Source organism: Telopea speciosissima, chromosome 3 (assembly GCF_018873765.1).
Source record: "Telopea speciosissima isolate NSW1024214 ecotype Mountain lineage chromosome 3, Tspe_v1, whole genome shotgun sequence".
In the NCBI taxonomy this organism is placed as follows: Eukaryota; Viridiplantae; Streptophyta; class Magnoliopsida; order Proteales; family Proteaceae; genus Telopea; species Telopea speciosissima.
In genome coordinates, this window is record NC_057918.1 from 70,272,822 (window position 1) to 70,297,760 (window position 24,939).

At 40.3% G+C, this 24,939-nt stretch overlaps 1 protein-coding gene across 2 annotated transcripts in view; it reads left to right on the forward strand.

The window, feature by feature from the left end:
* Positions 1-23,025, forward strand: part of LOC122656367 (E3 ubiquitin-protein ligase PRT1-like) — a 76,646-nt gene extending 53,621 nt beyond the window's left edge. Inside the window, exons 5-7 of one of the 2 annotated variants that reach the window (XM_043850850.1) lie at positions 11,080-11,198; positions 21,119-21,575; positions 22,916-23,025. In XM_043850850.1, coding sequence (XP_043706785.1) covers positions 11,080-11,198; positions 21,119-21,571 — 572 coding nt within the window. In that variant the 3' untranslated portion in view covers positions 21,572-21,575; positions 22,916-23,025. Of the gene's footprint in view, positions 1-11,079; positions 11,199-21,118; positions 21,842-22,915 lie in introns of those variants that run through there. The other variant, XM_043850849.1, reaches the window with a different exon arrangement.
* Positions 23,026-24,939: the final 1,914 nt, after the last annotated feature.

The window sequence follows — 24,939 nt, forward strand, 5'->3', positions numbered from 1 at the left end:
TCATCCTGTGTAGTATCTGCCTCAGTCATCACAGAGTGAGCTCGAGCTCCCCCTCTACGGCCACCACGACCACGTGTGCCAGGAGGACGGCCATGAAGAGACCAGCACCTATCCTTGGTGTAGCCAGTTCTCCCATAATGATCACATTTAAACCGGTCACGACCAACTCCACTAGCACCTACTGTCTCTACTGTATTGGCTACCTCTCGGTCAGGCCCTTGGCCTCTACCACCTCCACGGGTGTCTCAGGAAGAACTGGAGTTGAGGGCTGACCTCTCAATAGAAGATACAGAAGCGGGCTCCATAGCAACACGCCGAGTCTCCTCACTCTGTAAGTAACTACAGACCTCACTAAGAGATGGAAAGGGAGACCGGCCTAAGATCTGAAGCCTGATGGGCTCATAGTCAGGGTTCAGACCACCAAGTAAGGTAAAGGCACGCTCTTTTTCAAGAGTCTGATACACCTTGGCCTCATCCTCTGGGTCCTTCAAGTGGAGATCCCTGTAGTGGTCATATTCTTCCAAAAGGCTAAGGAAGGCATTGTAGTACTCAGAAATGGTCCTATCACCCTACCTCATGGAGTTAATCTTTTGGTGAAGCTGGTAGACCTTGGCGGAGTCACCTACTCGATCAGAAGTTTGTGCAACACTATCCCAGATGGCCTTGGCAGTCTCCTTTCTTATAAACCTTCGCCCAATCTCAGGTGTCATAGAGAAGATCAGCCATGTCATGACTGTAGAATTGTCTGCCTCCCATTGGTCAAAGCCAGGTGAACTAGGCTCTGGAGCCTTAATGGTACCTGTAATGTACCCAAGTTTCCGTTTGCTTCTTAGTGACAGCCTCACGGAGTGTGACCAATCCAAATAATTGGTGCCGTCAAGTTTTACAAAGGAGATCTGTGTAGGCACACTCTCATAAACAACTTGAGGTGCAGTGGGAAGAGGCTGTGAGGTAGCCGAACCAAGTTCAGATGCAGATGTATCACCCATAGTGTATGAGAAAGAGTACTTGACCATAAACAGGTAACAACCAGCAAGGGGAGTGCACACTCAACCCAAGGAAATTATCCCGACACACAAAAACAGAGCTGCCAGCTTGAAGACAAAGATTCCAACACAACAAAGCTTCACTCCCACACTCTTCATGAGATAAAACAGCTTAAACAAGCCCCAATATTTCAAATGCAGATATTCATCATCACTTTTCAATCAAACAAGAGGTCCAATATACCCTAAATGCAAGAACAAGGAAAATGCAGCATTATCGGGTTTACCTGGGTAGAGAACAACACCACGAAACTGAGTAGAACTCAAAGAGGAGTCTCATCCATCAAAGGAGAACACGAAGACTATAACTAGGGTCCTTATACGATCCTAGTGGGCTGGTCCAACAGCCAAACCCATGCTGAAATGGACCTGATCCATGGATTCAACCTGCAACTGGTGGAAATCTGGGCAGAAGAGCAGATCCACAAAACTGAGCTATGCTTGGACAGTACATTCATTCATCAAGGAGGCACACTTGGAGCATATAGAGGACCCTTATACGTTTCTGTTGAGCTATTCCAAGCTCCAAAAACATGCCGAGAATGAGAGAAACATGGCCTTCACTCTTGAGCTGGCGGAAACCCTAACTGCTGCTTGGTTCACTTCAAAACAGCTTCAATGGAGCTCCAAAGTAGCTCAAGAATCATCCTCAATCACCTAAATAGGTTATAGAGAACCTACTTCATACCTCTTTTGCAAAGGATTTACATAGGAACCTCTTCTTTGAAATCCCTTGAGTTCTAGGATCTCAAAGAGAGGGAAAAAGATGAGGAAAATAGAGATGATACGACTCTCAAACCTTTGGCTCTGATACCAAGTTGGATTTTAGTTTAAGGATGTAGGTAAGAGAAGAGGAGGAAGATGGTGGAGAGGAAGAGAAGAAGAAGAGAGCAAGAGAATGGAAGAGTAATATTTCGGTTGTAATGGTTGTGTGTGTGAGAGAGATCTCCACACATCTATATTACTTCAAAGTCATAAATTAAAGTATTACAACTCACTCCCTAGGGAGGTAAAAGGTAAAAAAGAAGAAAATACAGAATTACATAATAAGGTAACTAGTAACAAGACTAGTACCAGAACTACCCTTATTACAACTCTATACACATCTAACAGACAATCCATTACAGGGCTTATTAACCATATCGACAAAGTAAGTATCCAAACCTAAAAATCCAAAGAAAATATTCTCATTCCTATTATTGTTATTGCTATCATTTTTATTTATTTATTTTTTTTTTTTTTTTTGTTTTTAGTGTTCATTTCTATTCTTCTTTTATTTAAATTTTATTCTGTTCGTGATATTTTCATATAATTCGATCATTATATTTTTATCTATATTTCTGAGGTTTGGGTTGTAGTGTATAAGTCTGTACAACTCTTGCTTACAGGGATTCCATTTTGAAGACTTTCACTTCTGGTTATGCAATACCTAACTCAACTGTAGGATGAATTGGAATATTGATGGGATCCCTGGTGTTCACTCCCAAACAGATGAGACATTCGGTGACCCATTACTCCACTCATAGCTATTGTTGAGCAAAGTTTTGCCACATCCTTCAGTTCCAGCTTCTTTCTGTTCTCAGTTGTTCTTGGCTTTTATTGCATTATGTTTAAAGTGAAGGAATTCAGTAATTTTGGGAAGAGCTTGTTATTCTAATGCCTTTAAGGTGTTTGATAGGATGCCTAAACTAGCATTCCTAGGTCTTTCATTATGAAATCCCTAAATTTTCTTATACCTTTCAATACTTGGATTGTTCATAAGCTTTCTTATGTGAAATTTCTTCTTATCTAGGAAGTTCTCCTTCTAATACTTTAGGTTTCTTTAAATTTGATTGGGGTTTTAATGGATCCTAGGCGTTAGGTAAGTCTAGCCTAATGATATCAAATGTTATTATTATTATTATTATTGTTATTTTCTCCTATGGCTTCTTGGGTTGCTTTCATAGGGGATTCAGTCACCTATAGTGCTGTATTTTCTTTGGTCTAGTTCCAATGCACTTTTCATGAAATTAGGTTAATTTCGTATGGTTTCTATTAAAGATTTTTATTGTGCTTTAGTTGGCAGCCCCATTTGATCTTTTGTTAAAGTCTATATATGTTTTTATCTTTACTAAACCTCTTGCATTAGTTGTGGGATGAGTTCTCACATGTCTAGCTCTTTTTTTTTTTTTTGCACATTGTTATTACTACTACTACTATATTATATCATACATATAGTATGTAGGTATATGTATTTATTTATTGTCTATATATATATATTTAATTATATTGTTTTACCCAACTAGATTCAGAGTCTTGGTCAATCGGTCGACTGGTTGGGGTTTCAGTGTTGCCTTTAAATTAAATCGGCTTTTCTCTACTTTATTTCAAACTTTTGATTCTTCCCTCTTTTACTCTCTAACTCTCTCAAGAATTCTCCTAGAAGACTTCTAACACATTTTGGGACATTCAATCCTAAGATCTACCTTCCTAATTTACAAGTAAGTTATCCAAATTCAAATTTTCTCCTCAAATCTTTCAACCTTTTCACTTTTCTTGATCCTAAGTTGGGTTTCTTTTTCTTTTACCTAAACCTTGGGGTAATGTAGACATTTTCTCTTTTCTTTTACATTTCTTTCAAATCTTTTACTTTTGCTTACTTACCCTAGGCACTCAATATATAACTCATTATTGAGACGCAAAGGCATGACAAGTCGAACATTATAATATATCTTAATTATATAAAGTTTTAATATATGTACATATACATATAATATTTTCACGTTTAGTCTTATTTTATATTCTATTTTATATTAATACATGCACATATACATATGTTCTAATTTATTACATTAATACATACCTATTTGCGTTATTTTATATGATATAAGTATATATCTTTAATGTATATTTATTGTATTTTTATTTATTTTTTATTTTCTGTTTTGACCCAGCCGGATGGAATAGCCGGATCGAGTCATAAGATGAGCCGAACATCCGCCCATCGAACCAGTGGCCATCTAAGGATTTTAAACCAGCCGGATGTAACAGCTGGATTCAAACTCAAAACCAGCCAGACGTCCGCCCGGCGGAACTGGGTTATAAAAACCCATTTGGGTCCCACTCCAAATGGCTCCAAACTTGTTTCTTTCTCTTCTCTATTCCTTTCTAACTCCTCCAAAGTCTATTCTAGGGTTCCCTAACACATTTGAGGGCTTTAATCTCAAGATCTAGCCATCAAACCACATGTAAGTGCTCAAAACTTGTAAATTTTTTCATTTTCTTCTTTCTTACAAAAACCTAGCTAAAATTTAACTTTCTTTTTAGGTTTTTAAGCAAATGTATGTTCTTTTACTTCCTTCACATGTATTCCTCTTAGTTCTTTGTTTAGTTTATGTATTTTCTTCATCTTCCTCTCTTCTTTGTTTTTTTTTAAGTTCTAGCTTTGTGTACACGCTTCATTTTTGCCTTTCACTAACTGTACATGCTAAGTCTTATAACTATATATTTTTTTGTTCATTTTAAACCTAATGTGGTGCTAATATAGTGTTGTTCTATTTCAATACTCTTCTTCTTAAGTTCTAACCTTGTCCTATGCCTTGCATGCTTATCTTTTCACTAAATGTGCATGCCAAGCCATTTTATTTTATTTTTTTTGTTTAAGGATGTTATTGGGTTTCTTTTTAAGTCTAATGCTGTATTAATGTACTTTGATTTCATTTCATTACCTTCTCTCCTTATACCACCCTATCTTATTGTTTCTCTCATATGTGTTTGTATCTATTTCTATTTATTTTGGAATCCAAGTGGATTTTATATCTTCCTAATGCATTCTTATATAACTAGTTTACATAGGCCTATTGATAAACATACTACCTTAGTGTCTATTAGGCTTAACAGTCTTTCCTCAAAAAAAAAAAAAATTTAACTAATTTCCTCCCTTAAATTGCAGCATTTGATCACAAATGGCTGCAGTCCGAGGCCGTGGAGGGAGAGGGAGAGGTAGAGGTAGAGGTAGAGGTAGAGGGGGAAGAGGAAGAGGTGCAGCTGCACCTCCAGCTGAATTCAACCCAAGATTATTCCGGAATGTGGCAGAAGAAGAGAGGTATGTAGTCTTGGCTGACCTTATCCCATTCAAGGTCCAGGAAAGATTTGAGAAACAAGGGTGGCTATCTTTACTACAACTGGAGAGGTATTGCTACCCTCGATTGGTCCGATTGTTTTTTAGCAATCTCTCCTACCGGTATGAAGGAGAAGAGTTTATTATTAGTTCCTATGTGAAAGACATGCCCATGTCCTTCAATACTGCTCAGTTGGCTATCATACTGGAGATATCAAATGAGGGAGAACGGAGGTATTGTACCCCTAGTGTTGATACCTCAGAGTTCCTAGCTGATATTGAGCAGGAATGGCTACACTCAATTCTCACCGATGGAAAGTTCTACGACCGGATGAAATCCGAGTTAGATTTGCTTCCCTCAGCTCGAGTATTATCTAGGATTTGTGGGCACAATGTCGTCCCAAAGGCAGGGCACCTTACAGAGTTATCTACTATGCAGATCCTTGCTACTTACTGTCTCTACACAGGATATTAGATCTACCTGCCATACGCCATCATGCGTACCATGGCACACTTGCATGATAACCCAGGGCATGGGAACCTATTGTTTGGAAAGCTGCTTTCGAGGATATTTCCTAAGTTTGGGGTTAACCTAAGGAATGAAGAAACCTCGACAGGGAAGACAGTGAGCATCAACCTGATTACTCTTGTGAAGATGAGCATAGAGCTTCCACCTTTTTCTCCAAAGCTTGGTCATCCCGACTGTACTGACATGGGTCAGACTATTGATGCAGAGGATGCTGCAGCGAGAGAGCATGTAGGAGTATATAGAGATATACCCATACCTCCTCAACCTATTGTATCATTTGATCATGCGGGTGCTTCTTCCTCTACTGTCCCAGCTATTCCTGTAGACGGTACTCCCTGGGGACAGCTCTTTAGCCGGTTCGAGGGCTTAGAGAAACCCATAGCACAGGGATTTGAGGGCATGAGGAGAGACTTCACTCATGTTAGCAGTCGTGTCCAGGCAGAGGAGACTAAGTTGGGTCATTGGAGATCCTTCTTTTCTGGGCAGGGACCACTACCACCACCACAGCAGTAGAGATGACATGCTTCTTAGTTTAGTCTTTAACTTTTAGTTGTTCATTGTAGGACCTTGTACTTTTTCTTTTAAGTTTGTAAGAAGTTGTAACCAATTCAGCACCGGGTGCTAAAAACTTTTGTAACTAACAACTTGTTCTATATATATAAAGTTTTATACCTTTATTTGACTATTCTTTGAGTTTTACAATCAATTTTCTTTTAATTAGTAGCTTTTAGTTAAAGTTTTTATTTCACCCTAAATTGGACTCACCTTTAGATCAATGAGTCCAAGAGCTGCTATACTGTGAACTTGATTGTAAATAGGAGTAGAGCACGATTGCTCTGATACCACTTAAATGTCACACCCCGGCCCTGTTAATAAGGGCCAAGTGTGACTGGATGTCTCTGACATCCAACCAATCCCAAAGATCGCAAGTGCAGTACTCCATTTGCAAACATAACTCACAAATACAGTAATCAGACGCAGCGGAAACAATTTAAATAATAGAGGTAACATCAGTAATAAGAGAAGTCTAAGTGATATTTCATTTATATAAAGGATTTAACTTGTGTTACAGCTATACAGTTTTCAAAAGTATCACAAGGTATAACTGAACAAGAACTATATTATAACTATACAAAAGTGTTATAAACACAAAAGAGTGGGGAGATAGCCTGGACTGTCAGGCTAAGATCAAGAGAATGCGCAATTATCACATGCGCATGAAGCATCGTACGCTTTATATACCAGCGCCGCAAATCTACCACCAGAAGTAACCAAGTCATCTGAAAAATAAGGATATCCACAGGGGTGAGCTCCACTGAGCCCAGTAAGGGAAACACACAAGCATATGCATATAGTCCATGATGAATGATCTAAACTATATATACTTCTAACAACAGTACTAAATCACATGAGGTATAAGTACTACTGTAATAGAATGATAGCTTCGGTTCCGAAAACACATAACCAGACGTCGGTCACCCGAGAGAAACCATTCTACTATGGTGGAAACCCGTCAGTTCTGGAATGAACACATCGGACCCCAGCAGACCCCCAATGACTAACCCTACTGTTTGTTCTCACACCTGTAATGTTCTTCGGTAATGGGACAGTGAATGGCATTCCGGAATCATCCCTTCGGACCTACCACGGGTTATCCAACACCTCTCCCCTGTTGGTAAGGGACGTAATACTGGGCTATGTCAATCCTAACCATATACTGATCTAACATAATGGCATATGTATCAATAAGAGTATTAATAAGCGACCATTAACATCATCATAAATCATATTCCAAGATGTCAAGAGTGCGAATGCGATTCTGCAAATGCATCCTAATTCACACGCATCTAATTATAAGAAGTACAAACTACATGATCTGAGTTATATTGATGATGTATGGTATGGCATACTTAACAAAATTATAATTAAGTCCACAAACACACCAAATTAAGTTCAAATTTCCCTTACCTGAGATAGTTGGTAATCTAGCTAATTAAAAACCCCAAAGTACAAGTAGTCCTCACCAAAAATGGAATAAAACAGCCCTAATTAGACATTAAAACATCACATATCAGTTAAGGTAGTGATCTAGGTCAAACCCTAAAGAGTCAGTCCAACCAACACATCAAAATGGGCAGCCGGATGCAGACTGCCAAAGGGCCGGATGACCGCCCCTAGGCCTGCAACTCCATCCGGCTGCCTAGTCAGAATTGGGGCTTTTGTTCTAGATGCATGGATCCTCACATGCAAGGACCCAATTTCAGGTTTTTGGGTAATTCCAATATAGGTAAGTGGTTTTGTATATATCAAACTCAAAAACACACATTAATTTGGGGATTAATCAAGAATTGATTAAATTCCTAAGCTTGGGGCTGATTTGGGTTGATATCCATTAAGAATTGAGAAGAGGGAAGGGAGATTGGAACAAATCAGACTTGAAGGTAGGTACCAACCTGATGATTGTATAGAGATGTTGGCAGTTCTCAATCTTATAAGCTTGTGGATGTATTTCTAGTACTTCCCTTCAATTGGACCCCAAAACCCTAGCTTTAGGTCTTCTTCTCCCTTCTTCTCTTCCTCTTTTTCTTCTTCTTTCTTTCTTTTCTCAAGACTGAAACGGTTTTGGTCTCTTTAGATGGTAGGATAATGAAATTAGAAGATAAGTTTTGTTTATATACTAAGCCTTAACTAAGGCTTGTTTGCTTAGTTCAGTAAAAACAGTTTCTGAAAATAAATTCTCTAACCTGATTTTATAGAACTAAATGTATTATTACATATCTCTTAGTCATCTACTAGATGTCATATGACATAATTATGGAGGATCAATTAGGGTTGGTCATGGGGAATTGAATTCCACACTGGGGGTGTGGGTCCCACTAGTGGAATGACCATTCTGCCCCTATAATTCATTTTAAGTAAATATACAGTATATATGCTAATAAGATGGGATTCTTACCTTGCATTCGACCTAAGACCGAGAGGCTCCGCAGGCCATCAATCCAACATGCCAAGCTTATGTGTTGTCTTCTGCTAGACACCTCAGACTTATTTAAGGCCAAGGTAGTTGGCCATTCGAAATGCCTTTATAGACGAGTCATGAGATTGGTCTGCATTTCTTAATCGAGACAACCCACAACTTAGAGGCTAGCATGGGCAATATTGAACCAGAACCTGAAATTACATAGGTTCCAAAAGTTCAAATTTTGCGGGTTTCACAGAAGGGCAGCCTAGTCATTTCCAGGTAGGGAATCACAAACCCTAAACTAACTTTCTCATCTCATCTTGGACCAGCCGCCGAGACGAAAAAGGAGCATCACCGGAGCCAAACAACCAGCTGCTGCAGAGGGGCACATGCCAAGCGGAGGACCACGGCAAAGCTTGAAGTAGGCCAAGCGAAGGTGACAGCCACGTCGGAGAGGCACTGGCCTTGCAAAGGGCAACGGCGAAGCGGTTGCCAGCCAAGCATAGGTTGCAGATGGAAGACTATGCAGCTGGTAGAAGCACGGTGTTAGCCGAGCGAGCCAGGCAGATCAGACAAAAGACTGACCGAGAAGAGCTTGCGGCCAAGCAGCAGCAGTCCAAGAGGCTGGCGACGAGCGACGACTAAGAGTTCCGGTGATGAAGAACGTCTGGCGAGAGAGAGAAAGCAAGCAGGGCCATAGGCGAACAGACAAGTCATCAGACCAAGCGAAGAAGGCAACCAGCAAGGGAGGCGACCCAGCAAAGAGCAGTTGACGGAGACGAAAGCCCAAGAAGCATCACGACCAGGAGAGACCCTAATGAGTCTGGAAGCCGACCTAGCGGGAGGACGACTTGCAGGCCGGCAACCCAGGCAAGACAGACGTCGACGATACAATAACCTGAGCGGGCTGTCAACAAGCAGGACAGCAGACAAGCAAGGGTGATGACTACTAGCACTTCACGGGTTCGAATGAGGAGACCAAGCTCAAAACCCCAAAGAAGAAGGGAAGAACGAGAAGGACGAAGAAAGGAAAGGAGAGGAGTCGAAGAAGAAGGGGAAAGAAGGAAGAAAAAAGGGCGAGAGGGGGGGAGAGGAGAAAGAGAGAAGGAGAAGGGGGGAAGGAGGAGCGGCCGGGCTGCTCCTCAGCGGCGTCGCAGGGTTCTCTTCTGTCGTTAGGTTTTCTTGGGAGAGATTATTGTTGGTGAGAATAGTGTTTATTTAGCTTAAATAAGGGTGTACATGAAGTATCAGGCCTTAATATGGCCAAAAACCCACCGAGATGGAGTGCCGAAATATGGCAGAAAAAATACCATATTTCGGCGAAATTTCGGTATATTTCGGATATCTCGACCAGCTCGAGATGGCGAGATATCGTGAGATTTCAAACTATGACTGCACGTGCTTTATGATAGTGGAACAAATTAAGTGTTTTTGATGCAGAGATCTCTGACTGAAATCATAGACGAATTCTACTCTCTTTTATTGAATTCAAGGTGTTTTTGGCGTAGAGATCTCTCCTCCTTTTACTATCACTATTAGCTGCTGCTGTTCTGAAAATTAGCATATGTACTCTTCTTTATTCTCAATCTTTTTCCCTACAAATCTTAAAATGCAATTTGATAATAGATCCCCAAACCTAGGTCTAAAACCATATTTATATTCTACTTGAATTCCTCCTCCTCTGTAGAGGATATTACTGTAGAGCTTTGCTGGGCAGTGCATCCTGCTATCTTCCAACAAAATCAATTTTCAGTAACTGTCCTTTTTCAACAATCCAAGCACCAATCCCCTTCTGCTGTCATCAGTAATGGTATATTTAAGGTCCTTAACTCTACTGGTGCAGTCTTCCTCTTCATTAAGATTGATACAGAGTTCCCCTCAAGTGGGATCGTGAACTTTTTTGATAAATCAGATGGATTTTTAAAATTGTAAGTTGGATACATATGGTCCAGGGAAAATAGAAATTCAAGCAAAAAATTGAATTATAAAACTCAGTGACTGATGTTCCATGTAAACCCCCCCCCCCCCACACACACACAGGGTTGTCTCAGTTTTTTGTGGTAAATAATACATTCCAATCCTAACGTTGAAGTAACTTCTGACTACTATTACTTGAAGAAATCAACTTATAAACAAAAGAGTATAAACTAATAAGAAGAACGAATTGTCCAATGTTGTAATAAGATGAACCTTTAATATCTGGAAACATTTACCAAATATCCAGAGGTCATGATCTTTCAAATCTAGGAGGTTGCCGAAAATAACACCTGATATCATGACAAATACCATCTGTGCATAGCCCAAAAATCTCATTGCTAGAGATACTTCCTATCTGTATGCTGCTGCTAGACTTTGCCACAAAAGAAATGCATTTGGTCTTTACTTGGTTCTGCTTTGTTTTAACACCTTTGGTTCATTTACTAAAGCTGATGTGTTCTTTCAGCTGCAACACTAGATGGAAAGCAAGGTGTGCAGTCATCGTTTTCGCCTAGAAACTTGTTTTCTTGGTGGAGAGAGAATGGGCCAAAAGTTCATGTGGGATTTGGTTGTGATTCTTGTGGGGTATGTGTTAGATATGCCTGTCATTCTTTACATATAATTTGAAACCCATGTTTGGCCAAAATCTTGTTCTGGTCAGCTTCATACTAGGTGCTTGCTTTTTTCAATCTCCCTTTGTCCTTCCTGTAATATGGCATTAATATTAAGTGCTTCTTGTGTAATTGTCTGAATAGAGTAGCATCTGATGCATCATTTCCTTTCATTGCCATAAACTATTTTGGAACCTGATAGGCACTGTATGGATGGATATGATGTTGTTTTTTTTCTGTGGCATTAGTTCAATGTTGTATGGGTAGTATCTCTTACATTAACTACATATTAGTAATTTATTGCTTGCTGAACGGGGAAAATGTTTAGATTTTACTCTTTGGAATGACATAATTGATATTGTAATGCGAAGAGGAGAATCTCCCATGCTTCTGTACAAGGATTAGGAATTCCATCCCAAAAAGAAAAGGGTGTACAGCCGTACGCAGTGCACGAGGCTCCCGCCATGCGGGGTCTGGGGAGGGTCATAATGTTCGCAGTCTTACCCCCGCTTCATGTAGAGGCTGTTTCCCAAGGAATTCCATCCCAAAAGAAACTAGAGTCTAGAAAATATATTTCTAAGACAAATAGGAAAAGGAATGAAAAAAGAAATGCGAAAGATGCTAATTTCTTTTGTATTTTCAGAACACGAAAACTTAATAGATATTGCAGGAAGTATATCAAAACAGATCAGAATTGCACCACACTTTTAATGATTGCCCCACAGATCCTAGCAGATCTAGGTGAAAGAAGATGGATTTCTCTCTATTCTAAGAGTTGGGTTTTAGGTTAGGGAAGCAAGTAAGAAAGGAGGGAGATGTTGGAGGAGGAAGAAGAAGGAGACAAGGGGGAAAAGAGGAGTGTATTTCAGTGGAATATCTTGTATGTTGAGAGACTTCTCAACACACCTAAATAACTTCATTACTAATTAGAAGATAATTACATCCAACTCCCTAGGGAGGTAAAAGATCAAAAAAGAAAAAATAGAAATTACATAAAGAGGAAACTAGACATAAGGCTAGTTCCTAAACTACCCTTATTACATAGCTTCTAATAACTCCCAACATTCCCCCTCAAGCTGGAGAATAAATGCCATGCATTCCCAGCTTGTATAGGAGAGTACCAAACTGAGGAGAGGCAAGTGCCTTGGTGAAGATGTCCGCCAGTTGATCACCAGTTTTCACAAAATGAGTACAAATACAGCCAGAGTCTATCTTCTCCTTGATGAAGTGCCGATCAACTTCAATGTGCTTGGTTCTATCATGTTGCACTGGATTATGAGCAATACTGATGGCTGCCTTATTATCACAATCGAGTCTCATAGGGCCTTCAGTGTCAAATCTCAGTTCCTGAACTAGTATTTCCAACCACATGAGCTCACACACTCCATGAGCCATAGCTCTAAATTTTGCTTCTGCACTGGATCTGGCTACAACAAGTTGTTTTTTGCTTCTCTATGTAACCAAATTTCCTCCCACAAAGGTACAATACCCAGTGGTAGATCTCCTGTTTGTAATGGATCCAGCCCAATCGGCATCAGTGAAACCTTCCACTCTCAAGTAATCATGCCTGGCATACAACAGTCCTTTCCCCGGAGAAGATTTCAAATATCTGAGAATGCGGTACACGGCATCTAAGTGGCCACTCTTGGGGGCATGCATAAGTTGGCTTACCACTCCCACTGTATAAGAAATATCTGGGTGTGTCATAGACAGATAGATAAACTTCCCCACTAGCCTCTGGTACTTTCCCGTAGCAACAAGGGAGGGACCACAATCTTCTCATAGTTTGTGGTTTTGTTCAATAGGAGAATTTGTTGGTTCGCAGCCACACATCCCTGTCTCTATCAACAAGTCAAGAACAAACTTTCATTGACATTTGTTGATTCCTCTCTTGGACCTTGATACTTCAATTCCGAAGAAGTACTTCAAGTGACCTAGATCTTTGATTTCAAAGTGTTGAGCCAAGTAGATCTTCAATTTTTCAATCTCATTTGTACCATCTTCAGTGACCACAATATCATTAACATAAACAATAATGGTTATAATGGTACTATTGCCCCGTTTGGTAAAGAGCATAGTTCGAGAACTCGCGAGATCTCGCCGAGTTTCTCGGTTTTTGAAAAAATCGAGACGATACTGCCTGCGAGTCTCAAAAGTGCAATATCTCGCCGAGATCTCGGATCTCGGTTCAGGTCTCGGTTTCGACCCATTTTTTAACCTACCTACCACTTAAATACCTCACTTAACTCGGCAGAACTCGACATATCTTAGCGAGATCTCGGGTTGACCCATGGAAATGACCCATCTACTATGTATTTACCTGACTCGACGGGAAAAAAAAAAAATGCCCCCAACTCGGCGAGATGTCGACTCGACTCGGTTTTTCCAAGAGCTGAGTTGGTACCGAGACCCGAGTTTTAGTACCTTGGTAAAGAGAGTGTGGTCAACTTGGCTCTGGGAATATCCATTCTTTAGAATAGTCTGTCGTAAGCGCTCAAACCATGCCTTCAGTGACTGTTTGAGACCATATAATGCCTTCTTGCGAAAACATACTTTCCCTTCAGCTAAAGGAATTTTAAAACCTGGTGGAGTTTGCATGTACACTTCCTCTTCCAGGTCACCATGATGGAAGGCATTCTTCATAACTAATTGATATAAAGGCCAATCTTTATTGGTTGCCAATGATAATAGAATTCAGATAGAGTTATGCTTAACCACGGGAACAAATGTTTCCTGATAATCAATTCCATAGACTTGGTTGTACCCCTTAGCCACCAATCTTGCCTTGTACCTTTCAACTGTACCATCAGATTGATACTTGACCGTGTAGACCCGTCTGCATCCAACTGGGACTCGTCCCCCGGGAAGATCCACCAATTGCCAAGTACCATTTTTCTCAAGTGCCATCATCTCTTCAACAATAGCTTGTCTATACTTTAGGTCAGACATAGCCTCAGTAACATTCTTGGGAATAGAAACAGAAGAGTGCAGCAGCATTAAAGGCAAGACCTGTAGGAGAAAGAGCACCATAGTAAACAAACTGGGCTATAGGATTAGTACAAGCTCTTTTTCCTTTTCTAACAGCAATAGGAAGGTCTAAATCAGAAGGGAGAGAAGGAATGGCACCTGACTAAGGAGAATGGATCTCAGGATGTGGATTCAAAGAGGACTCTTGGCAGGTCTTCTTTCCTTTCAAGCATCACCTCTTGTGTGTATAACCACTGGTTTTTCAACCACTTCCTTTGCAACAACTTCTTCACTAACTTCCTTTTCAACAGTATTATCCACATCCACAGTTCTGTGTTTTCCAATGTCAAGCATAAAAAGAGAGATAGGTAGAGGAGAATGAGAGAGAAAATCAGCATCCTGTTCACTTTCACAATTCTCCCCCTGAAGAGGATGCTGAGAAGGGGCAAAGAATGGGACATTTTCAAGGAAGGTGACATCTTTGGTGATATCTTTGGAGAGTAGACACCGACGGGAAGAAGGGTGGTAACATTTATAACCCTTGGTAGTAGAAGAGTACCCAAGGAAGAGACACTTGAGCCTTGGATCAAGTTTAGTGCGAGTGGGTTTGTTCACATGTACGTAACAAACACATCCAAATACTTTGGGAGGAAGAGAGAAAGTAGAAATCTGTGGAGATAAGGTTTCTAAGGGGGATTTGGATTCAAGGAGTTTAGTAGGCATGCGATTGATGAGAAAGAAAGCAGTAAGAAGAGCTTCAGATCAGATGGTCTTGGGAACATGCATGCCAAATAAGAGACTACGAGTGGCCTCTAATAAATGACGATTTTTTCGCTCAATAACCCCATTTTGTCGGGGGGTGTCACACCCCCGCCCGGTTAATAAGGGCATGGTATGACCGGATGCCAACAGACATCCAAACAACCACCAGGATTGCAAGTACAGTACTCCCATTTACAATATATCACAATACAGTAATAAAATGCAGCGGAAGAGGACAAATAACAATAATAACAATGATAGGAAAAAATCTAGGCGATAAACATGTTATATATTGATAGAACTTGTAATTACACAATACATCCTCAAAAGTAAATACAAGTATAAGAGTTACCAAAGCAACTATATGCTTATCTATAACAAAAATAATATATAAACATAAAAAGGAATACGGCCTAGTCCGTCAGGCCACGAGCACTGAAACACGCACTAGTTACACACGCATAAAGCCTTATGCACTTCGAACTCTTGCACTCTATAATCATCATCGGCGTGGAAGTTTAGAACAACAGTTTCCAACTCTGGTACCTCACAATCGACCATACCATCTGAAAAAGGGGGATATCCACGGGGATGAGCTCCACTGAGCCCAGTAAGGGGAAACATACAAACAAATGCAAATAATCCATGATGCATGTCTCAAATCTAATCATGCAACTAACAACAGAGCTAGGTCTCATTAGGTTAAATGCTATTGTAATAGGTATGATATTCTCAGTTCCAGAACCGCACACAAGACATCGGACACCCAAGAATACCACTCTACTACGGTGGAGACCCGCTAGTACCGGAAGTACACATCGATCCCCAGCGAACCCCTAAATGTTAACCCTACTGTACATCCCATTCCGGAATTACACATTGAACCTAGGAGATAGATAAATGGCATTCCGAAATTTTCATCGGACCTACCAAAGGTATGGCATTCCGGAATTTCATCGGACCTACCACGAGTTATCCAACACCTTACCCTTGTTGGCAAGAGTCGTAGCATTGGGTTTATGATATCCTAGCCATATGCACCTTCTAACATGTATGTCATGTAATTTCATAATATATAACATAATCAACAGTTCCATAATCTCCTTTCAATCTCATACATCATTCATAATAATATGCATATGCATTATAGAATTCAACCTAACATCATGCATACATCTAATGCAAAAGAAAAACTATAAATATATATGAAACATAACTCTAAAATGATGAATGAACAAGTGCAGCAAGCATAACTAGAGAAGACATTTATAAACACTCTCAAATTAAAGTCAAATCCCACTTACCTTGAGTTGGATGTTTGCATAAGTAAGTAGATTATCCAACTCCCAAATAAACCTCACCAAAAGAAGATTATAACCTAATATACATAGTACATAACATAAATTAGTTCATGGAATGAACCCAAGCCAAAGCCCTAAACATTTAGGACAAAAATAGGGGTTGCAGGGAAGGACCAGATGCAGACCAACACATGGACCGGACGACCGTAGGAGTCACTGACTCTGAATCCCGTAGGTGTTGCAGAGCCTGGTTTTGAGACCCAACTTCATTGATTTTGCCATGCACGGTTCCAAAATCACAAATTGTTTTAGGGGGAATGAAAAATGGGTTGAATTAACCCAATTGTATGTAGGATCAAAGGCTTGTAAAGCCATTTTGCCTAATTTTCTAGGCATGGGCTGAGATGAGTTATGAACTCAACTGAACCAAAAGGAGAAGAACTAAGGCAGCTCAAGGGTTTGTAGCCTATCTGAATGAGCTTCAATAGAGAAGATAGTAGCAAACCAACCGATCGGTCCTTCCCCAGAGCTTCTCTCTCCAACACCCAAGATTCTCCAAGCCTTCCTTCTTTTCTCTTCTTCTTTCTTCAGAGTAGAATCAGAATCATTTTGGAATAGAAATGAGGTTTTAAGGCTAAGATTTCATTATATAGGCAAGACCTACTAAGGTCCATTTGGTTAGGCCTTAATAGAAGTAGTTTGTGAAATAGATTCTCTAAACTAATTAAAAGATAATTAACTCAAGAATGACTTATGTTAATTCAAGAATAACTTATAGTCAAGCCCGGGAATGATATCCCGAAATGTAGATGAGGGCCCGACCGTAAAGGTATGCGGGCAGCTCAACCCATACCGGTTATGTGGGTCCCACCGTGGAAAAATTACATTTCAACTAATAATACACAAATAAGACATTAGCTTTATATAGCATTACTAACGGGTTCTTACTTATGATCCGGCCTAAGTGATTGACAGGTTTTACATATGCTCCACCCAGCATTTATCGTATACAAAACATATATACGAGGTCTCGTCCAGTTCCTAATTAGCTACATCAGTCGATTCTTCGGGATCCATCATTGGGGAACTGGAAGATTGGTTCGAATCTTCAACTGATAAAGCCCACAACATCGAGGCATATCTGGTTACTGAACCAGAACCAGAAATCATACACTTTCAATTAGACCTGGTTTAGGGGTGGGTTTTACAGGGGGTGTCAACACACGCTAGCTGATGGATAATGTCATTATTAATAAAAAAATGTTTGGAGACCACCAAACATGTACTCACCTTTATCAAACCTAACAATTTTGATTCGGGGATCAAACTGGGTAAGATTCATCTGATAAAAAATTTTAAATGCATTACAAACATCACTTTTATGTTTCATAAGGACAGTCCAAGTAGCACGAGAAAAATCATCAACAAATGAGACAAAGTAATGATAGCCAAATAAAGAGGTAGTAGGGGAAGGTCCCCAAACATCAATATGCACAATATGAAAAGGAGAAGCAAATATATTACCATGGTATAGATAAGATGAACGATAGTGTTTGGCAAACATACATGGTTCACATTGAAAAACATGAGAAGAAGCAATAGAAGAAAATAAGTGAGGTAATTGTTTCCTCATTACAATAAAAGATGGATGGACAAGACGACGATGCCATAACATAACAGAATCCACAGAACTATTATCATTACATCCACACGCATAGGACTAAGCTGTGGGCAAAAAAATTCAAAAAGATAAAGGCCTTGCTCCTCATGACCACTGCCAATAATCCTCTTCGTCACCAAATCCTGAAACAGATAATAAGACGGAAAAAAGGTGACACAACAGTTCAAAGATTTAGTCAAATGACTTACAGATAGAAGATTAAGGGTAAGGTTAGGCACATGAAGGACAGAAGTAAGAGAAATGGATGAGGTAACAGGGATACCCTTACCAGAGATGGAGGAAAGGGAGCCATCAGCTACCCTAACTTTGTTTTTTCCAAATCAAATGGTATAGGAATCATAATAATGGGACGTACCAGTCATGTGGTCAGTAGCACCAGAGTCAACGACCCAAGACTGGGCTACAGTAGAAGCTGAGGTGGAGATCTGTAAGGCTGAGGATGAAGAGGAGATGTGCTCAGTTGTGACATGACCCGGCAAACCACTGCATCTACCAAAGTGGAGTCATCCTGTGTAGCATCTACCTCAGTCATCACATAGCGTGCTCGAGCTCCCCCTCTACGGCCACCACGAGCACCAACTCATGTACTAAGGGGACGGCCATAAAGAGTCCAACATCTATCTTTGGTGTGTCCAGATCTCCCACAATTATCACATTTAAACCTATCTCTGCTACCTCCACTAGCACCACTTGTCTCTACTACTCTGTCTTTCCCATGATTGAGCCCCTGGCCTTTACCACCTCCACGGGTGTCCCGAAAAGAACTAGAATTGAGAGCTGACCTCTCAAGAGATGATGCTGGTGCTGGTTCCATAGCAACACGTCGAGTCTCCTCACTCTGTAAGTAGCTACAAACCTCATCAAGAGATGGAAGAGGAGATCGGCCTAAAATCTGGAGCCTGACTAGTTCATAATCAGGGTTTCAGGCCACCAAGTGAAGACACTCCTTTTCAAGAGTGCGATACACCTTTGCTTCATCCTCTGGATTGGTCAATTGGAGATCCCTGTAGTGGTCATACTCCTCCAAAAGGCTAATATAAGCATTGTAGTACTCAGAGATGGTCCTGTCGCCCTGCCTCATTGAATTAATTTTCTGGTGAAGTTGATAGACCTTGGCAGAGTCACTCACCCTGTCAAAGGTCTGGGAGACACTGTCCCAAATTGCCTTGGTAGTTTCTTTTCGCATAAACTTTCTCCCAATCTCTGGCTTCATGGAGAAGATTAGCCATGTCATGACTGTGGAATTTTTTGTCTCCCATTTCTCATAGGCAGGAGAGCCATTCTCTGGGGCTTTAACAGTACCTGTAATATACCCAAGTTTCCCTTTGCTCCTAAGGGAAAGCTTCACTTAATGTGACCAGTCTAAGTAATTAGTGTTATCAAGCTTCACAATAGAAATCTGTGGGTGTGAGTTCTGATAAACAAGCTGAGGAGCTGTTGAAGTAGGTTGTGAATCAACCGAACCAAGTCCAGAGGTTTCCGAATCAACCATAGTGTAAGGAAAATGGCACTTGACCATAAACAAGAATACCAATAACAAGTGGGGAATACACACTCGACCCAAACAAGGATTTCAGCACAAGAAGAAAATTCCAGCAAGGTAGAAGTTAAGTCAAAGCTGGACTGAACTTTACTCCCAACACTTTCCAGAAGTAAAAACAACTCAAACAAAAGTTCCCACAGCAACAAAAGAGGTGCCCATAATCACTCCACAGCAACAAAAGAAATCCATTGTGCTCTAAAGGCAAGAACAAGAAGATTACAGCAACATTGGGTTTACCTGGGCATAGAAGAAACTCCACGAAACTGAGTTATGCTCAAATGGAATCAACATCCAGCAAGGGAGAGCACAGGAGGCATAAAGGGGACCTAAATACGATTCTAGTGAGCTGCTCCAAGATCCAAATACAAGCCGAGATGCAGACAAACCAGGGACTACAACTGAAAACTGGCGGAAACCCTAGCAGAATCGTGGTTGCCTTCAAAACTTCATACAATCTTCAATGCAGCCCAAAGAACCTCTTCAATCACTGAAATAGGTTGTATAGAACCTATCTCATACTATTTCAGCAAGTTATTCACATAGGAGCCTCTTCCTTCGAATCTCTTGAATTCTTGGATTCCAAAGAGGGGGAAAAAATAGGAACAAGAAAACTGATGTGACTCTCAAACCCTTCGCTCTGATACCAAGTTGGGTAGGTTAGGGAAGCATGTAAGAAAGGAGGGAGATGTTGGAGGAGGAAGAAGGAGACAAGAGGGAAAAGAGGAGTGTATTTCGGTGGAATATCTTGTATGTTGAGAGACTTCTCAACACACCTAACTAACTTCATTACTAATGAGAAGAGAATTACATCCAACTCCCTAGGGAGGTAAAAGATAAAAAAGGAAAAAACAAATTACATAAAGAGGAAACTAGACATAAGGCTAGTTCCTAAACTACCCTTATTACATAGCTTCTAATAACTCTAACACTAAGATGGTGGTGTAACAGGTTAGGTGGTCCGCAGAACAGAACATCCAAGATGGGTTTTAGTGCAAGGTGATTTAAGAGGTTAAAGATGACAGTAGTGATGAATGAAGTAAATAATTGATAATGATCAAAGTAGGGTGCAACTTGGGCTGGGCCTTGGCTTTTGAATATCTCCAACCTGGCCATGCCTGACCTAACCTCGAGTTGGGAATACCTAGCCCAGTCTGGTCCTAATGTCCTATATAAGCGGGCACATGGATTGAAAATCCCTGACCAATCTCCCCCCGCCCCCAACCCCAAAAAAAGGGTACCAGAGCTTGGGCTCAGATTTTTTAGGCCAAGTTGCACAGAAAAGACTTACAAAAGAAGTCAAATCAAGCAGCAAACTGATTCTGTTGGATCCCACTGCGGCTGTGAGTGGGACCCCAATTCCGTTCATAGACCTGGTAGTACCTCCATTTAGCAGACTGGTCTTTTGAGATGGAAATCCAACATAGTATCAAAGCAGGTCCCACCGATCCTGCTGCAGGTCCCAATCCCGCCTCCGTGCATCCCCGGTTCTTTCGTCCATGTGTTTCCTATGTGTGGGATCCCCGTTCCGTTCATATACCTGGCAGTACATCCACTTAACAGACTGGAATCTACTCTATGTTTTTGCCTATTCCCTGCAAAGGGCTTGGAAGTACTGATAGTATGTTGGTTCATCTCTGCAGATGTTACCTATAATTGGAGAGAGATACGGATGCAAAGATTGTGTGGAGAGAATAGGCTTTGATCTGTGTGGAGAATGTTATAATACTTGCTCCAAGCTTCCAGGCAGATTCAATCAACAGCACACACCTGAGCACAAGTTCGAGCTTATTCTACCAGAAAAAATGCAAAACTGGATGCTGAGGGTGCTGGCAACAATATATGATGGTGATTCTGCTTCTGTTCTCTCTGGTGATGCTCCGCCTGTTCCTTTTCATGATGATGCTCTAGAAGTTACAGAATATGTGTCTGTTGCTCCCATCGATTCCCATGATGCCCCAGAGGATCAGGAAGATGCTTTGCCTGTTCCCCTGCTCTTTGATCATGATCCAGAGGTTGCAGATAATGGTTCTGGTTCTCACATCCCTTCTGATGATACTTCAGTGGATCCAGAAAGCACTCATACCACCATCTAAAATTGTAAGTGACCTCAAACATACTTTGAGAGTGTCTGGCTCTAAGGAAGGGAAATTATTATGCGTATGACTGATTTCTCACCCTGAATTTATCCTTGAATTATTGCCCTGGATGACAAAATAAACATGAAGCATTGCACATTGGATTTCTCATTTCCTTTTTCCCTTTCTTACTCAAAACATTTAGTAAACGAAAGCCATACTGTTGTGATTGGTGTAACTTATATATAGATATCAGCCACATAAGCCAAATCAGACCTGCCTCATTACTTTGACAAAACCTGATGATACAAGATGGATGGTATTAGCTATGTTCTAATGTCCAGGATTCTGTGATTGCATTCTAGTGTACTTCTGACATTCTTGCAAGACCTAATTATTTACTTCCGGTAATGTTGATATAGTTAGGTATTTTGCTTTGCTGTTATATATTGATTTTATTTTGGCTCTATAGCTGTATTGTCCTTCATTAATATTTTTTTTAGGGATTAGATTTCAATAATTATTATGTTTGTTGTCAGTTTTGCTTTCTAATATTCGTATACTTCCCTCTACCTTTGTAAATCAAGTTACTATGCTTCTAATTCTTAGTTGGCGTATGTTGAAAGAAGTGATACTAATGAAACAGCAACCCTCTCCCTTATGCATTATTTGGTCTGGATCAGGTGTACAGAGTCTAGCCTACTATTGCTACTCCTTTGGTTGTAGTATTCTCTGTGCCGCAGAGACCCAGAAATGAAGAAGAAAACACCTTTTCTTTTTTTTTTCTTTTTTTTTCTTTTTTTTTTTTTTTTTTTTTTTTTTTTGGGGTGGGTGGGAGTGTTGAGCCAGCACTGCTCTGTCCTTAGTTATGAAATTAGGATGAGATATTCTTATTTTAGTAATCTGGCACCATGGTAACCTTTTCTGCTTTAGCTGGGTTCGGGCTTTCTGGTGTTAATTAAATTGGGTAAGGACTAAATCCGACTTGTATTGTACAGAATCTTTGTGGCAAGGGATCAGCACATTAATATCTTGTCACTATCTAAACATGTATCTGTTTCTCAGATTACTTGTGCATATTGTTCATAGTAATTAGATCTTCCTTATGGTAATTAAGAACATGCTTTCTTAACATACGGTTTTCTTTGTTCGTGTGCTCTTTAAAACTCGAAAAACATTTCTTTGTTAGCTGGAAAGCTAAGCAACTGTGATACTGGAATACCTTCCCCAACCCTCCCCACTTTCTGTCTCTCCAAAACCGGAACCGTAGATCAAGGATGAAAACTGGAGAGGTAATTTTTTGGTTTTGGTTTAGTGTTACAGAAAATGGAGAAAAAACTGGTTGAGCTTTTCATCTTGCAGAAAGGAAGAAAAGGGATTATGGCGGAGGGTTAGAGTCTTTGAAGGACAAGTAGCAAACGATGAATATGAACAGAGGAAAACTTTTGCCACGGAGATTGGCTATTGGCGGTCCATCAGGGAGACGAGATTCTCTAGTATGGCTTACACAAAAATAGATACCTTCACCTTATGCAAGTTGTGTTCATATTATTTGTCTATTTCAACTATTTGTTTTTTCTTCTTGATATTCTATACAGTATGTATCACAAAAATGCCTTTCGCCAAAGAATGTTTGTGGAGTATTTTAATTAATTCCAGGGAATGTTGCTGCCAGGGTGCGTGACCCCTGCATCAGCACGGGGGCAATGGGATCATGTGCACGGGCATCCAAGGGTGGGGTGGTCATTTCACTGCCCCATGTGAGAGGGCGCAGGTGGATACTGCCGGGCAGCATTATTTCCCCTTAATTTTAGTACAGTAAATCTCTTTCAGTTGCATATTTTTTGACCGCTGTGTTAGGAATTAGGACCCGGGGATCTCTATTTCTACCCTCAGACAGTAATACAGTAAATCAGTAAATCTCTTTCTAACCATGGATTCTCCAGTTATAGCACTGTCAATCCTTCCCATCATTCAGATTGCAACAACAGCAACATCATGTTTATACCCAACAGCAGTTGCTTGGGATAGAATCTCTACGCCCATTTTCAAGTCCAGCACGTTGGCACAGGCATTGACATGAGATTCAGAGATGGTTGGTCGATGGAGAGAATGAGAGGGGTTGTTGACTGTCTCAGTCTATATCGACCAGGGAAAAAGGTTTTCTTATTCAAGGAAGAACTTTACAAAGTTAAATTGTGACACAGAAACGGCACCTTGGACGAAGCTAGAAGCTTGGTAAATTTATCATCCAGTGTGTAGAGGGAATAAGGGTTCAGAGAGAAACCTTTTTTGTGTATAAAATGGTAATCAATTTCAATGTGTTTAATACGAAAATGCAATAGAAGATTGATGGTCATGTGAAGCGTATCCATATTATCAGAAAATAAAGTTGGGACGTGCTGTAAGGTAACTTGTAAGTCACGAAGGACGAACGGAACCCATGTAAGCTCAGTTGTGGCAGAAGCAAAAGCCTAATATTTCTTAGGTACTAAGCTATGAAATAGCATAGTTAACCCACGCTTACGAATGAAACGATGTTCAACGACTCCATTTTGTTCAAGATTGTCAAGACAAGGACAAGAAGCTTGAAAAACAATGCCTTGGCTCTGAAGATAATCAAGAAATTCATTCTTAAGAAACCCTCTACCACTGTCACATTGGAAAACTCTAACTGGACAATTAAATTAATGAGCCACATACTTCTCAAAAAGCATATAACAGATGAAATTTTCGTACTTTTGAGTTTTAATAGATCAAAAGAATGCTGCTAGGCAAGCATGGTCTGTGTACCTGCTAGGATCAGCTAGTGATTCTATTTGCTAAAGACAGAATTGTAGAACAGTCTTCAGAGCCTGGAATCAAGACACATTTGGGAATGTTCAACAAAAGATTGGAAAATTTCTCAGAGAGCTGGAAAAAATTCAGAATTGCCCTTCGGAGGAAAATGACCAGAGGAAAGGGAATGGTAGGAGCTTTTGGAAATTGAATTGAAGAGGGAGGAGGCATTGTGGCACCAAAAGTTAAGAGCTTTGTGGTTCTTTGTGGTTGAACAATGGTGATAAAATTACCCGGTTCTTCCATGTCACAACCATGTAGCATCAGAACCGTAATAAAATGCTCAAACTTCGCCTAGCATTTGGACAATGGTCCCAATCTGAAGATGAGATTTTCCAAGAAGTCTTGAACAGGTATAGAAATATTATTATTAACCTTGTTTTGCATCTATAGTGATGATGATCGTAGTGAAAAATAAAGACCAAGGATCTAGGTGTTACCCTTCTATTCCCAAAATAACTGGCTTGATGAAAATACCGAATACACAGGGAAGATGAACACTGAATATCTCCCTCTCTTTTTAGAATGCACTCCTCAACAGAGATTGA